Raw genomic sequence first — 13,996 nt, 5'->3', positions numbered from 1 at the left:
TGTTCCATTTCATCTAAGTTGTTTGATTTTTGTGTATGAAGTTTTCCTTAGTATTCATCTACTAATCTTTCGAAGTCTTTGGGGTCTGCAGTAACATTGTATTGGTATTTTTCTTCTTATTTTTCTTTGCCAGTTTTACCTAGAGGTTTATCCATTTTATTGATCTTTTTAAAGAACTAGATTTTAGTTTCATTAATTTTCCCTTGGTTTTTTGCTTTTTGTTTCATTGGTTAATTCTCTTGTCTTTGTTATTTTTTTTCCCTTTTCAGCTTGCTTTGGGTTCATTTTATTTTATTTTTTTGTTGTTGTTTCTTCAGCTTAGGTTAATTTTAGACCCTTCTTCTTTTGTAATATTTAAGCAGCTGCTGCTATAAATTCCCTTCTAAGCTTTAATTGCACCCACACATTTTGATGTATTTTCTTTTTCTTTTTTTTTTTTTTTAAAGATTTTATTTATTTATTTGACAGACAGAGATCACAAGCAGGCAGAGAGGCAGGCAGAGAGAGGGGAGGAAGCAGGCTCCCCGCGGAGCAAAGAGCCCGATGCGGGGCTCGATCCCAGGACCCTGGGATCATGACCTGAGCCGAAGGCAGAGGCTTTAACCCACTGAGCCACCCAGGCGCCCCTTTTTTTGATGTATTTTCATTTTTGTTCAGTTCAAAAATTCTCTAATTTCTCTTGAAAATTGCTCTATGATCTATGGATTATTGTGTCATTTAATTTCAAAGTATTTTGAGATTGTTCTGCTACTATTCTGTTACTGATTTCTAGTTTAATTTTCTGGTGGTTAGAGAATAGACTATGTGATTTCAGTTCTTCTAGATTTGTTCAGATTTGTTTTATGTCTCAGAATATGTTCCCTTATAAGTTAATGTTCAGGTGGTGTGTGTGTTTAAAAAGAATTGTGTATTTTATTGTTGATGTGTTTTGCTGTTGTTGGGTGAAGTGTTCTATAATGTCAATTAAATTCCGTTCATTGATGGTATTCTATTCTACATCCTTGCTGATTTTCTGTCTTTTTCTAGGAGGCTAGTGTTTGTATTTCCAAGTATAATTATGTATTTCTCCATGTCTTTTTTCAGTTCTGTCAGTTTTTTTAAATATCAGTGCTTTTGGTCATGAAAAAATTATGGTTGCACTGTGCAGTGGCGTTAAGTATATTCATGAAATTGTATAACTGTCACTGCTATCCATCTCCAGAATTTTTCATCATCCTAAATAGAAACTCTGTACCCATTAAACAATTACTCTTCATTTCTCCTGCCTCCTGGTCCCTCGTAGCCTCAAAATTATTTTCTGTTTCTGTGAATTTGCCTATTCAAGATACCTCTTATAGGGGTGCCTGGGTGGCTCAGTAGGTTAAAGCCTCTGCCTGGTCCCTGGGATCGAGCATCAGGCTCTCTGCTCAGCGGGGAGCCTGCTTCCTTCTCTCCTGATAAATAAATAAGATAAATAAAAGTCTTAAAAAGATACCTCTTATAAATGGAATCATATAATATTTGACCTTTGGTGTCTAACTTGTTTCATTTCATATTTTTAAGGTTGATCCATGTTATAGTATGTTTCAGGATTTTATTCTTTGTAAAGGATTAGTAATATTCCATTGTATTTATAGCCTACATTATGTTCATTTATTCCTCCTTCAGTGGACTCATGAGTTGTACCTTTTGGCTCTTGTGAATAATGATAGTGAATCTCACCTGTGAAACAGTCTAAGGGCTGAATGTGTAGATTCATTTTAGTTTCTTATGATTCTAACATAGAGTTTTGCTTGGTCATCGTGTTCTGAGTGGTCCATTGGCCTCCGTGTCCCATTTGTGGTAGACATCTGCTCAATGACTTTTGAGCAGCTGGACCTCCTATTGCGTCAAGTGAGTGAAGGGATGGATGGCACTGCTGACTGGCCTCCACCTCAAGAGAAAGAGTGCATGGCTGTGGCAACGCTGAATCTTCTACGACTTCAGGTATTAATGATTTCCTTTCCTCTGCCTCCCTTTGTAAGTGTCTTAGGTATTTGTAATAATGTTTCTGTATATTGATGGGAATGGGTTTTATCCTGTTAAGTGAACTGCTAATGAAAATTTTAAATTATTTGTATTTAGATTACTTAGATTAGGTTATTTAGATTATGATGGAGTATAATTTAAATGAGGTTTAAAAAATCAGTCTAGTTATCTTAAATTTATTCTGGAAGTCAGTCTTTGCATGCAGGTAAGTGTCTATGTATGGATTGTATTATTTCTGCAGTAATCAGCTTGCATTCATAGTGGAGTCAGTCTTGAATTTACTGTTCTTCTGTGTGGAGGAACAACTGGGTGAGGCAGTAGATAATTGAGAGACCAGCTGAATGTGCTAGCCAATTTCTGGAGTGTGAAAGTTCAACACAGTCAGCTTGGGCTCCCTCCAGTAGGACCTCTACTTTGTTACAGGGAAGGTTGAGGTTAAAAGTCAAAATAAGAAAAGCAACAAAAATTTTCCTTCCTTCCTCTTTCCTTTCTTCCTTGTATAAAACTATAGCTGAAATCTTTGGTCATCCCATTTTTCTTGGTAATAAAATCTACGACTTAATGTCAATAGACTGTTTTTTTTTTAACAAAGTAATTTTTCCCTTTCTAATACAAGGATTTCTATATAACCAATCGTGTCCCCCTCTGCTCTCTCCCCATTTTTGCCTTGTTTCTAAAAAGCACATAGATGAATATTATGTTTAGTTACATTAATCAAATCAACAGAAGTTTGGAGAGTACTTCTCTTTCCCAAAAGTCTTTTGTAGGAGCTCATTTATTAGGCCCATTGTGGTCCCCTTCATGAATCTACCCAGTTGTTTGTCGCTTCCTGTTGTTTGTAGCATTCTTGCTGTCTGGTCAGTACTATGGAGAAAGATCTTGTACATGTCTCAGGCTTGAGTTTTTTTTGGCCCATATTTGCCTTGTGCCTTATGTTTTTCTGTTGCTTTGTTACATCTTTCTAGGTCCTTATGCTTTAGTTGTATCATTTTAAAATTTAAATATTCACTTAACAAAGCTTGAGTCTTAAAAAGCATCTAGTTTGAGAATCTTTATTCACTATGTTAATTAATTTTTTTAGAGTTATTTTGATTGCTCGTGTATTTGAATTTAGATTTTCTGATTAGTTTTGTGTAAGGTTATTCTTCATTTTCTTATTTCTTGATAAAGTTTCCAAAACAGTTTTTTCTTTTCAAATACCTTTCATTGTTCCTAAGCTTTTCAGTTTGATTTCTGGACATTAATCAAGTTACAAAAAAATAAAATATTTCTTAATTCCACAAAGTGTTAAGTTAACCAGTACTTCTCCTCCTGAAAAACATAGGGGTTATAGGATGCATTAAACCTATGCTCCCCTTTCCACCTTCTGTATTTAAATTGTCAGGTAGTTTATTGTTACACTGGATCTAAAACACACTGATTTGTGATGTGTATGTGTCCCTAAAAGAAAAATGCTCCCAGTTGTGATACGCAAGATATATTTCTTCTGATTTAAGACATGAAAAGAAATTGTCCTCCAATTAATTATCATCATAATCATTTTTTAAGAGACCATACTTCTATAGTCTTTTTATTTATTTATTTTAACCAATTTGTTTTGTCATTGTGGCTTACATCCTCTTCCACCTGGGTACCTCCTGCAGTAAGTTTCTCCATCAAGGTCTGTGGGTTATAAAGTCTGAAAACTCTGCTTGAATACTCTTAAGATAATTTAATAGGGCTTAGCTTTCTAGGTTACCTGTTATTTTATTAACAGTTTGAAGGTGTGCTTTCTTCTGATTTTTATTGTTGCTGATCAGAACTGTTACATTGGCTTAATTGTTTCTTTGTAACTAATTTGCCTTTCTTTTTGGTAGCCTTTTAGATGTTTTTTTGTTTTATAATTTTAACATACTCTGTCTGGATGAGGATTTATTTTTGTATGTATAACTTGAGGTTATGATTCTCATTTAATCTGAGATTACATATTTTTGTTAAGTTTTTGAAAAACATTCCCTGTTTATCATTGAAATTGCTCTCTTTTTTATCTACTTTTCCCTTGGAGATCTCCTTCCTCATGTGTTTTGAACTTTTCTCATCTTCCCAAGTACTGTTTCTTTATAATGTTCACTTTCTGTCTTTCCATTCTGCCTTCTGTTTTTTCTCCAGTGCTCTCTCATTTAGTCCCCAAATCCTTTAGCTGATTGTTCCATATTTTTGAGTTGTCCATTATTTAATAAGTACTTGCATGATCACAGCATTACACATATTAATTCATTAAATCCATATGCCACCATCTGAGAGGTAGGACCCTTGATGTGTATTGCTAGATGAGGATGTACAGAGAAGTTCAGGAATGTGGCCCAGGTCAGGTATCCATTGCATGGAGATTCAGGGCTAAAACCTGGGCCCAGGCTTTTCACAGTTTTGCTTGAGGTTTTTATTTTTGTAGCTGTTTTTCTCGTTTTTAGAATTTATATTTGGGTTTTTTCAAGGCATTCATTTGTTCTTTACATTCTTATCTTCTAGGTTTTGTGCCTTCCTTGATCTCTAAGAACATTTATTTATTTATATTTTTAAAAGATTTTATTTATTTATTTATTTGAGAGGGTGGGGAGGGACAAAGAGACTCCCAAGCAGACTCCATGCTGAATACAGAGCCTGGCATGGAGCTCAGTCCCACAACTCCAGGATTACAACCTGAGCCAAAGCCAAATGCTGGATGCTTAAATGACTGTGTTACCCATGTACCCCAGAACATTTACTCTTTTTTTGCATTAATTTCAGTGTTTGTATTGCTGCCTACTCTAGGGGCATGAGTTCTGCCTCGTATAAGAGCTTTGTCTTTGATTTTCCCTTGTGACCTAGTGTGGCTTGTCCTTTGTGACTGTAACAGCACTTTCAGGGGAGGTCTTGCTAGAGGTCTCTCTTTACCTTTGGCTATGGTGATGTCCCTAGAGGACAGTTTTGTATTTGTGTCTCTGAAGTGTCATGTGTTTCTCAGATTCTAGATGATTCGGTGTTCAGTTCTTGACTTGTGATATCTAGATCTAGTTGGTTGCGATGAATTTGATTTTACATCCGCTCACAGGGCAGGCCAGGTCTCTGATTTCTTATGGGGTCTCTTTGTACCCAGAGCCTTCATGGGTAGTGTTGCCTTCAAGTCCTGACTGGTGATAGACCAGTGATCTTCAATGGTTCAGTGGGCTGCCATGAGCAGTTTAGATTTCATGCCTGAAGATCTTGATCTGCTCTCAGAGAGAGCCCAGAACCTGTTAGCTCCTGCTATGTGTGTCTGACTTCTGGTTTGGCCCTTGAGGAGTTTCCTTGTGTACTTTGGCTGTATAATCTTTTAAAAGTTCAACTTGGCTGTATAATCTTTTAAAAGTTCTTCCTCTGTTTGGTACAGATGTTGGGGGTGGGGTAGAGATTGCTGTATAACCTCTCTGTTGATCTTGACATCTTCCATATATGTATTTAAATTGGGCTTAAACAGTTCCTCTTAAAAATACCTTATCATCATTTCTCAGCTAGTATGGGTAAAATTTTTTAGTCTGGTTAAAAAAATTCATGTATCAGAACTTTTCCTTTATTATTTAAATAAAATGCAATTTGAGATATTATTTAATCTTTAATAAGTTTTGAAATCCACTTGTTTTTAGGGCTTCTAAATTAATTGTTTTTCTCCTTTCAGTTGCATGCTGCCATTAGTCACCAGGTTGACCCAGAATTCCTTGGTTTAGGTCTGGGCAGCGTCCTCCTCAACAGCTTGAAACAGACCGTGGTGGCCCTGGCCAGCAGTGCAGGCGTGCTGAGCACTGTGCAGGCAGCTGCCCAGGCTGTGCTGCAGAGCGGGTGGTCCGTGCTTCTGCCCACTGCTGAGGAGAGGGCCCGGGCACTCTCTGCTCTCCTGCCCTGTGCAGGTGGGCTTGGGTGAGGAGCAGGGATGGGGATGGGTTCTGGGTGCATAAGAGGGTGTGAAGAGGCGTTGGTGCTTACCTTGCAATGGCAAAAGTGATTTCCCTTTCAAGTTTCAGGCAATGAAGTTAACATAAGTCCAGGTCGTCGATTCATGATTGATCTCCTGGTGGGCAGCTTGATGGCTGATGGAGGCTTAGAGTCAGCCTTAAATGCAGCCATTACTGCAGAAATCCAGGTATGTTTCTACGAATGTGTATGTAACTGACAGAGGCAATTTTTACCTGGCAGTCAGCTGAGATTGAAACACTGTACCCGTGTGAAGAAATAGCAGCCTATTGCCAGAATAAAAAAACTGAAGCATAAAACTTTTAGTAACATCAAATATTTTCTATAATTAAAGCTTTTTTAATCTTACTGGTTAAAAATTTATTGAGATATTAAATATGATAAAATATATCCACTTTTATCTATTTAAAAGAATGTGACAGATACCCTAATCATATTATGAATCATTTCCATCACCCTAGAAAGTGCCGTTGTGCCTCTTTGCACTCAAAGTTAGGGCTCCCCTGCCTCCCTCAGATTAAATTAGTTTTGCCAGTTCTCAATGTTATATATATGGAATCTTATAGTATGTACTGTTTTGTGTCTGCTTTATTTTGCCTTGATAATTTTCAAACTCCTCTACATTGCTTTTACTGTTGAGGAGTGTTTCATTTTATGATTACGGCACTGTTTATCTGTTCTCCTGTTAACAGACATTTGATTTTTTTTTGATTGTCTAAAGCTGCTTTGATTATGCTGTGTACAGTTCTTTAGTGAACATGTGTTTTTTCTCTTGGGTAAATACTTTGAATTTTAATTTGCTAGGTCTTAGGGTGAATGTGTTTTTATAGTTTCCCAGAGTGGCCATTTAATTTGAACCAGCTTATGAGAGAGTTCTAGCTCTTTCTTGACCTCACCAACATGAGTCATGTCTTTCTTCATTAATTTAGCTATGCTGGCTGGGGGAGTGTGGTTTTTAATTTGCATTTCCATGTACTTAATAGTCATTCATAGCTTGTTTTGTTGCTCTCATAGTTGCAATAGTTTTTTATTTACAAACTCACTGGGGGCGCCTGGGTGGCTCAGTGGGTTAAAGCCTCTGCCTTCGGCTCAGGTCATGATCCCAGGGTCCTGGGATCGAGCCCCACATCAGGCTCTCTGCTCAGCAGGGAGCCTGCTTCCCTTCTTCTCTCTCTGCCTGCCTACTTGTGATCTCTGTCTGTCAAATAAACAAATAAAATCTTAATTAAAAAAATAAAACTCACACTGATGAAATTAGATGAAGTAAGTACATTAAAAGCAAAATAAGTCAATCAGGAAAAGACAATTATCATGATCTTACTCATATGTGGAATTTAAGAAACAAGACAGGATCATAGGAGAAGGAGGAAAAAATAAAACAAGATGAAATCAGAGAGGGAGACAAACCATAAGAGACTCTTAATCATAGGAAATAAACTGAGAGTTTCTGCAGGGGAGGGGAATGGTGGTGAAGGGATGGGGTAACCGGGACGGACATCAAGGAAGGCACGGGATGTAATGAACACAGGGTATTATATAAGACTGATGAATCACTGACCTCTACCTCTGAAACTGATAATACATTGTATGTTAATTAATTGAATTTAAATTTAAAAAACCTGTCTTTGAAAACATACTTAAATACTTTGATTAAATTGAAAAAAAAATAGAAGAAATCAAGTATATAATGTTAGGAACAATGAAAATTCTTTGAGTAACTTATTTTTCAGGTACTGTGCTATGTACTTTACTTTCATTTTCTCTTTTAACTTTGTCAACCTTGTTGAGTGGAAAAGTAGTTTAAAATTCCATTTTACAGATGTGAACATAAGTACCCTGGAAATGTAGTGATTTGCTAAGGTGTCAAGATGAGTTAGTGGCAGATTTTTTTTTTCTTCTTCTCCATAAAGCTCCATGTGAAAGCTTGCCTAATGGGAGCAGTGATAGTGAACAGGCCGAGGCAGTCCACATGTGGGTCAGAATTAGGTTTTAGGGTAAAGAGCAGACTCTTTTTTTTTTTTTAAGTTTTTATTTTAATTCCAGTTAGTTAACTTACAGTGTCATATTAGTTCCAGGTGTACAATGTCAAGCAACCTTGACGTGACCCAAGCAGTATTTTTAGAACCTAGTAATTAATTAATTAATTAATTTGCTTATTATTTATTTATTTTATTAGTTTCAGAGGTAGAGTTCAGTGTTCATCAGTTGCATATAATACCCAATGCTTTTTACATTAAGTGCCCTCCTTAATGCCCATCACCCAGTTATCCCTTCCACCTATCTCCCCTCAACAGATGTTTCTCCAAAAAGACATACAGATGGTTGCCAGACATAGGAAAAACTCAGTATCACTCAGCGTCAGTAAAATACAAATCAAAACCACAGTAAGACACCACCTCACACCAGTCAGGATGGCTAAAATTAACAACTTAGGAAACAACAGTTACTGATGAAGATGTGGAGGAAGGAGAGCCCTCTTACATTGTTGGTAGGAATGCAAACTGGTACAGCCACTCTGGAAAACAGTATGGTGGTTCCTTAAAAAGTTAAAAATAGAGGTACCCTACAACCCAGCAATTGCACTATTAGGTGTTTATACAAAGGACACAGACATAGTGACTTGAAGGGGCACATGTACCCCAGTGTTTACAGCAGCAGTGTCCACAATAGCTGAACCATAGAAAGAGCCCAGATGTTCATCAACAGATGAATAGATAAAGAACATGTATAATATAATATATATGTATAAATATATATGTATATATTTATACACATATAATATATGTATAAATATATACATATATATACACACATATATATATACACACAACAAAATATTACTCAGCCATCAAAAGAATGTAATCTTGCCACTTGCAATGATGTGAGTGGAACTAGAGGTTATTATGCTAAGCAAAATAAGTCAGTCAGAGAGGGACAAATATTGTATGATTTCATTCACATGTGGAATTTAAGAAACACATGAACATAGGGGAAGGGAAGGAAAAATAAGATGAAAATTGAGAGGGAGACAACTCATAACTGACATTGAACTCTAGAACCCATTAATTTAGTTAGCAAATGTTTATTCTTCACTTCCTGTTGGAGAAAGGGAAGGACTTTTGGGGGGGTGTTGGAGGAAAAGTGTTGCTGGGGGTAGAGAGGCTACAGAGATATATAGATTATGATCTATATACTAATTAAGATGCCTAAAATAAGATAACTAATGGCCATTTAATTTAAAATTTTTATGAAGCTACAAAAAGGCATAAACAAAAATCTCATCATTTAGGAAATGTTAATGTACCCAGTTCATTGTTAATAGTTTTGGTGTAAAGTCTTCCAGATTTTTAAAGATGCAGATGTTTACTAATAATACTGATTATGGTGCTATCATTAGTCTCAATGATATATCAGTTTGCATCTTTTTTACTCATGAGGTTCCCATGTCTTCTATTTTGAATATTTTATTATGTCCATTTGTTCTGTTGCTTTGGGGAAGTCTGTCATATGGAAAGGGAATTCCTTCTTATTGCTGTTTTTTTTTTTTTTTTAACAACCTATTATTGACAATTTAAGTTCTAGATATTTTTACTACTATAAATTATTAATCATATTCTTATAGATAATAAGTCATTGAATATAAGAATGATAAATAGGAACAGGTTCCGGAAATGAAATTATGCTGGGTCAAAAGCATGCACTTTTTTTGTTGTTGTTTTTTAAGATTTATTTATTTATTTGACAGAGAGCACGAACAGGGTGAGGTGCATGCAGATGGAGAGAGAGAAGCAGGTTCCTCGCTGAGGAGGGAACCCAGTGCAGTGTTTAATCCCAGGACCCTGGGATCATGACCTGAGCTGAAGGCAAACACTTAACCAATTGAGCCACCCAGGCACCCCATGCATGCATATTTTTTACCTTTCTGATTCATGTTACCTTCTTATGCTTAAGGGTGGGTGGCCCCATTCCAGTCCCACCAGTGAGATCAGGTCTTCATCCCCACACTCCTCAGAACTGGGATGGACTATTGGGGTTAAAGACTGTTCTGGCTTTTGTCATTAGAAAACAAAGCCTGAAAAACATGGAGGACATGGGGAGATGGAAAGGAAAAGTGAGTTGGGGGAAATTGAAGGGGGAGATGAAGCACGAGAGACTGTGGACTCTGAGAAACAAGTTGAGGGTTTTGAAGGGGAGGGTGGTGGGGGTTAGGTGAGCCTGGTGGTGGGTATGATGGAGGGCATGGATTGCATGGAGCACTGGGTGTTGTGCATAAACAATGAATTCTGGAACACTGAAAATAAATAAAATAAATAAATGAATAAGGAAACAAAGCCCAGAAAGAAAGAACTTTCTGGCTTTTTCACTGTATATTTGGTCAGTAGAGCAATGCTTGGTACAGTTTTTAGGAATATTGGTCGCATTTGACTGGCAAAGATATCTCTTATTTTTCTTTTTCACTTTTTTCTGTATTCACAGAGTTGTGCAACCATCATCACCACTATCTAATTGCAGAACATTTTCATTATTCCAGAAAGGAACTCTGTGCCTCTTAACAGTCAACCCCTATTCCCAACTCCTTCCATCCCTTGACAATTACTAATGTACTTTCTCTGAAAGATTTTCTGGCTCTGGGCTTTGTGTATAAACCAATTTATACAATATGTGACCTTTTATATCTGGTTTCTTTTTCCTTAGCCTAGTTTTTTCTAAGTTTATTATGTTGTACTTCATTTTCTGAAATTGCTAAATAATATTCCATTGTATATTTTTTGTTTATCCATTCAGCAACTGATGGACATTCTGTTGTCTGTACTTTTTTTTTTTTTGAAGATTTTATTTATTTGAGAGAGATCACAAGTAGGCAGAGAGGCAGGCAGAGAGAGAGAGGAGGAAGCAGGCTCCCTGCTGAGCAGAGAGCCCGCTGTGGGGCTCAATCCCAGGACCCTGGGATCATGACCTGAGCTGAAGGCAGAGGCTTTAACCCACCCAGGCGCCCCCAGTTGTCTCTACTTTTATGAAACTGCGATTATGAACATTTGTATATAGATTTTTGTGTGGACAAATTTTTTTTCTTATAACTGTATGCCTAGGAATGGAGTTGTTGAGTTTTATGGTAACTCTGTGTTTAATGTTTCGAAGAATGGTCGTATTTTTTCTTAAGTGGCTGTGCCATTTTACATTCCCAGTAGGAATATTAGAGAGTTCTAGTTTTTCACATCCTTGTTAATGCTTGCTATTGTCCAACTTTTCTATTATTGCCATCCTAATGGTGTAAATTTCTCTGATGATTAATGATGTGGAACATCTTTTCATGTGCTTAGTAGCCATTTATATATCTTCTTTGAAGATACGTCTCTTCAAATCCTTTGCTTATTTTAAATTGGTTTATTTATCTTTTAATTGTTGAGTTGTAAGAATTTTTTGTATTCTGAACACATGTCTCATTTGGAATATATCCTCTCATTCTTGGGTTCTTGGTTCATGTTTGCAAAACAGACTGTGCATGTAAGGGGACGATTGTATTGGGTATTTTTGAGATCAGGAATAAAGATTTCAGGGACTTCACAAAAGGAAGGTGGAGACCATCAGCAATGGCACCCTGGCCATTGGATTTTTAGGACAAGTAGTGTGTTTAGAAACTGGGCACCTGAGTAATGTGATTTCAGAGAAGTGGGCATGGACCAGTGTCATCAGGTGGTTTGTGAGTTAGTGCACAGAGGCTGGGACATCTAGACTGTGGGATCAGGGCTTGGTCCAGGGTGCCTTCACACTTGCTTCTAAGGTAACTGGTAACCAGTTCTGTTTTATGAATTACAGGATATAGAAGCCAAAAAAGAAGCACAGAAAGAAAAAGAAATTGATGAACAAGAAGCCAGTGCCTCAACATTTCACAGAAGTAGGACTCCATTGGATAAGGATCTTATTAATACAGGGATCTATGAATCTTCTGGAAAACAGTGTTTGCCTTTGGTTCAACTCATACAACAACTTCTTAGGTAAATAGTATTAGATATATTTTAACAGGAGGATTATTGGTTTTCACAGTAAGATAGTGAGGTCTAGCACTAGGGTCTCAAAAGTGTGTTTGGGTATTGAGGAAATACTCTGAAAGTTCCCTAGATAGGTTTTGGTATAAAGAGCAGACTTTTTTTTTTTTTTTTTTAATTTTAATTTTAACTCCAGTTAGTTAACTTACAATGTTATATATTAGTTCCAGGTGTACAATATACTAATTAGAATATAGTAATTCAACTGTTTTGTAAACTACCGTGTGCTCATCACAAGTACACTCCTTAATTTTTGTCACTTGTTTAACCAATCCTCCTTGCCCACCGCCCCCCTGCCCCTTTTCCTCTAGTAACCATCAGTTTGTTCTCTAATTAAAGATCTGTTTCTTGGTTTGTCTGTCTCCCGCCTGCCTTCTGCTCATTTGTCTTCTTAAATTCCACATATGAGTGAGGTCATATGGTATTTGTCTTTTTCTATCTGACTTATTTTCCTTTGCATTGTACTCTCTAGCTCCATTCATGTCATTGTAAAAGGCAAGATTTCTTTTTTCTATGGCTGAACCAATATTGCTTGTGTGTGTGTGTATATATATCTTCTTTATGTATTCATCATTGATGGACACTTGAGCTGCTTCCATAATTTGGCTATTGTAAATAATGCTGCTATAAACATAGGGGGGGCCTATATCCCTTTGAATTAATGTTTTTATATTCTTTGGGTAAATAATCCAGTAGTATGATTGCTGGGTTATAAGGTAATTCTATTTTTAACTTTTTTGAGGAACCGCCACACTGTTTCAAGAGCAAACTTTTCATAGATAGAGGAGAGGTTGGAGTGTGTGAGTTAGAACTAGAGATTCTAAAGATTTTCACACAAGAGAAAATTGGAGTGTATGAGACAGAAAAAGATTCTTATTCTGCTTAGTAAACAGTAGACGCAAATGAAAATCATTGTGGTAGAGTTATTTCTTTTAAAACATATCATTGCCTCATTGTGTATATCACAGATTTATGTGTATTACTTTCTAAGACAACTTCTAATTTAGAAGCTGAAATAAAAGAATGGTGAACATTATTTCTGAAGGCTCTATCAGGAGTAGATAAGAATTAACTAGAGTCAGAATATAGACATAGAAACTTTAGGTTGAAGTGATCATACACTTCTTGGTGAAACTTGTCAACCAGTGTTTCAGTGTCATTCAAATCAAAAAGATAAAAAAAAAATATCAAGGTGATTTCTGAAAGGCATTTGTTAGACAATTGAAAACTGTTTTCCCCTAACAAAGCTATCTGGGTAAACTTGGCTTCTGGTTTGTTTCATTTTCTCCACATAGAGAAAGTACAGCTCTGGAGTATTGGCTTAAGCAGCTAAGTCCAAGAGAGCAGGGAGCTCTGCCCGCATATCTAGAAGAGTGGCAGGTTACCACCTGGTATGCTGCTGGTGTTGAGGCAGCCTGCTTTCTATATGGAAGCACCAGAATTTACTGGACACACTGAACTTTTAAGAGGAAGTTATAGAGCTAGTTCTTTACATAGGTTTTAGTAAAGTCTAATTAAAACAACACTTGTTCTTTTTTTTTTAAATTATTGTTTACTGATAATATCTCATACATTCTGATCTTGAGTACAACAAATTATAAATGAATTAACTCTGTGTAATTGGTGGTAGTGGAAAGAGCTTGGAATTTGTTCTTAGAAAATTTCAGTTGCAACTGCTTGTATAAAATTGGCAAGTGAAACTCTCTTCATTGTGGAGGAGTACTATCAGGAGTAGTGTTTACAGTTAATTAAGGATCAGATGAGAATGGTTGTTTAGTGCTGTGTAATTAAAAGGTAAAGTTCTATGCAAAAGTTTTAAAGCATTAAGCATGTATTTTGAGAAGAACTTTTTTGAGTTCTTGAATGCTTCATCCTTGGCTAAGGAAGCTGTGTCTGGTCCCCTGCTGTCTCTGGCAGAGAGTGAGTGCGGGGTTCCCTGACTTCAGCCTAAAGTATGTTGCTCAGACTGTTTGTTC

At 36.6% G+C, this 13,996-nt stretch overlaps 1 protein-coding gene across 10 annotated transcripts in view; it reads left to right on the top strand.

Moving 5' to 3' along the window:
- Positions 1–13,996, top strand: part of HERC2 (HECT and RLD domain containing E3 ubiquitin protein ligase 2) — a 235,516-nt gene that overhangs the window by 88,924 nt on the left and 132,596 nt on the right. For all 10 annotated transcript variants that reach the window (XR_004285631.1, XM_032342316.1, XM_032342318.1 and 7 more), the window contains 4 exons: positions 1,765–1,965; positions 5,681–5,909; positions 6,018–6,142; positions 11,791–11,969. Coding sequence is in view for 9 of the 10 variants with exons in the window: in XM_032342316.1 (XP_032198207.1) it covers positions 1,765–1,965; positions 5,681–5,909; positions 6,018–6,142; positions 11,791–11,969 (734 nt within the window). In the remaining variant the exon portion in view is untranslated. The remainder of the gene's footprint in view (positions 1–1,764; positions 1,966–5,680; positions 5,910–6,017; positions 6,143–11,790; positions 11,970–13,996) is intronic.

This window comes from Mustela erminea, chromosome 5 (genome assembly GCF_009829155.1).
Source record: "Mustela erminea isolate mMusErm1 chromosome 5, mMusErm1.Pri, whole genome shotgun sequence".
Taxonomy (NCBI): domain Eukaryota; kingdom Metazoa; phylum Chordata; class Mammalia; order Carnivora; family Mustelidae; genus Mustela; species Mustela erminea.
Note: the sequence above shows the minus strand (reverse complement) of the source record. Positions and strands in the feature narration are given on the sequence as shown.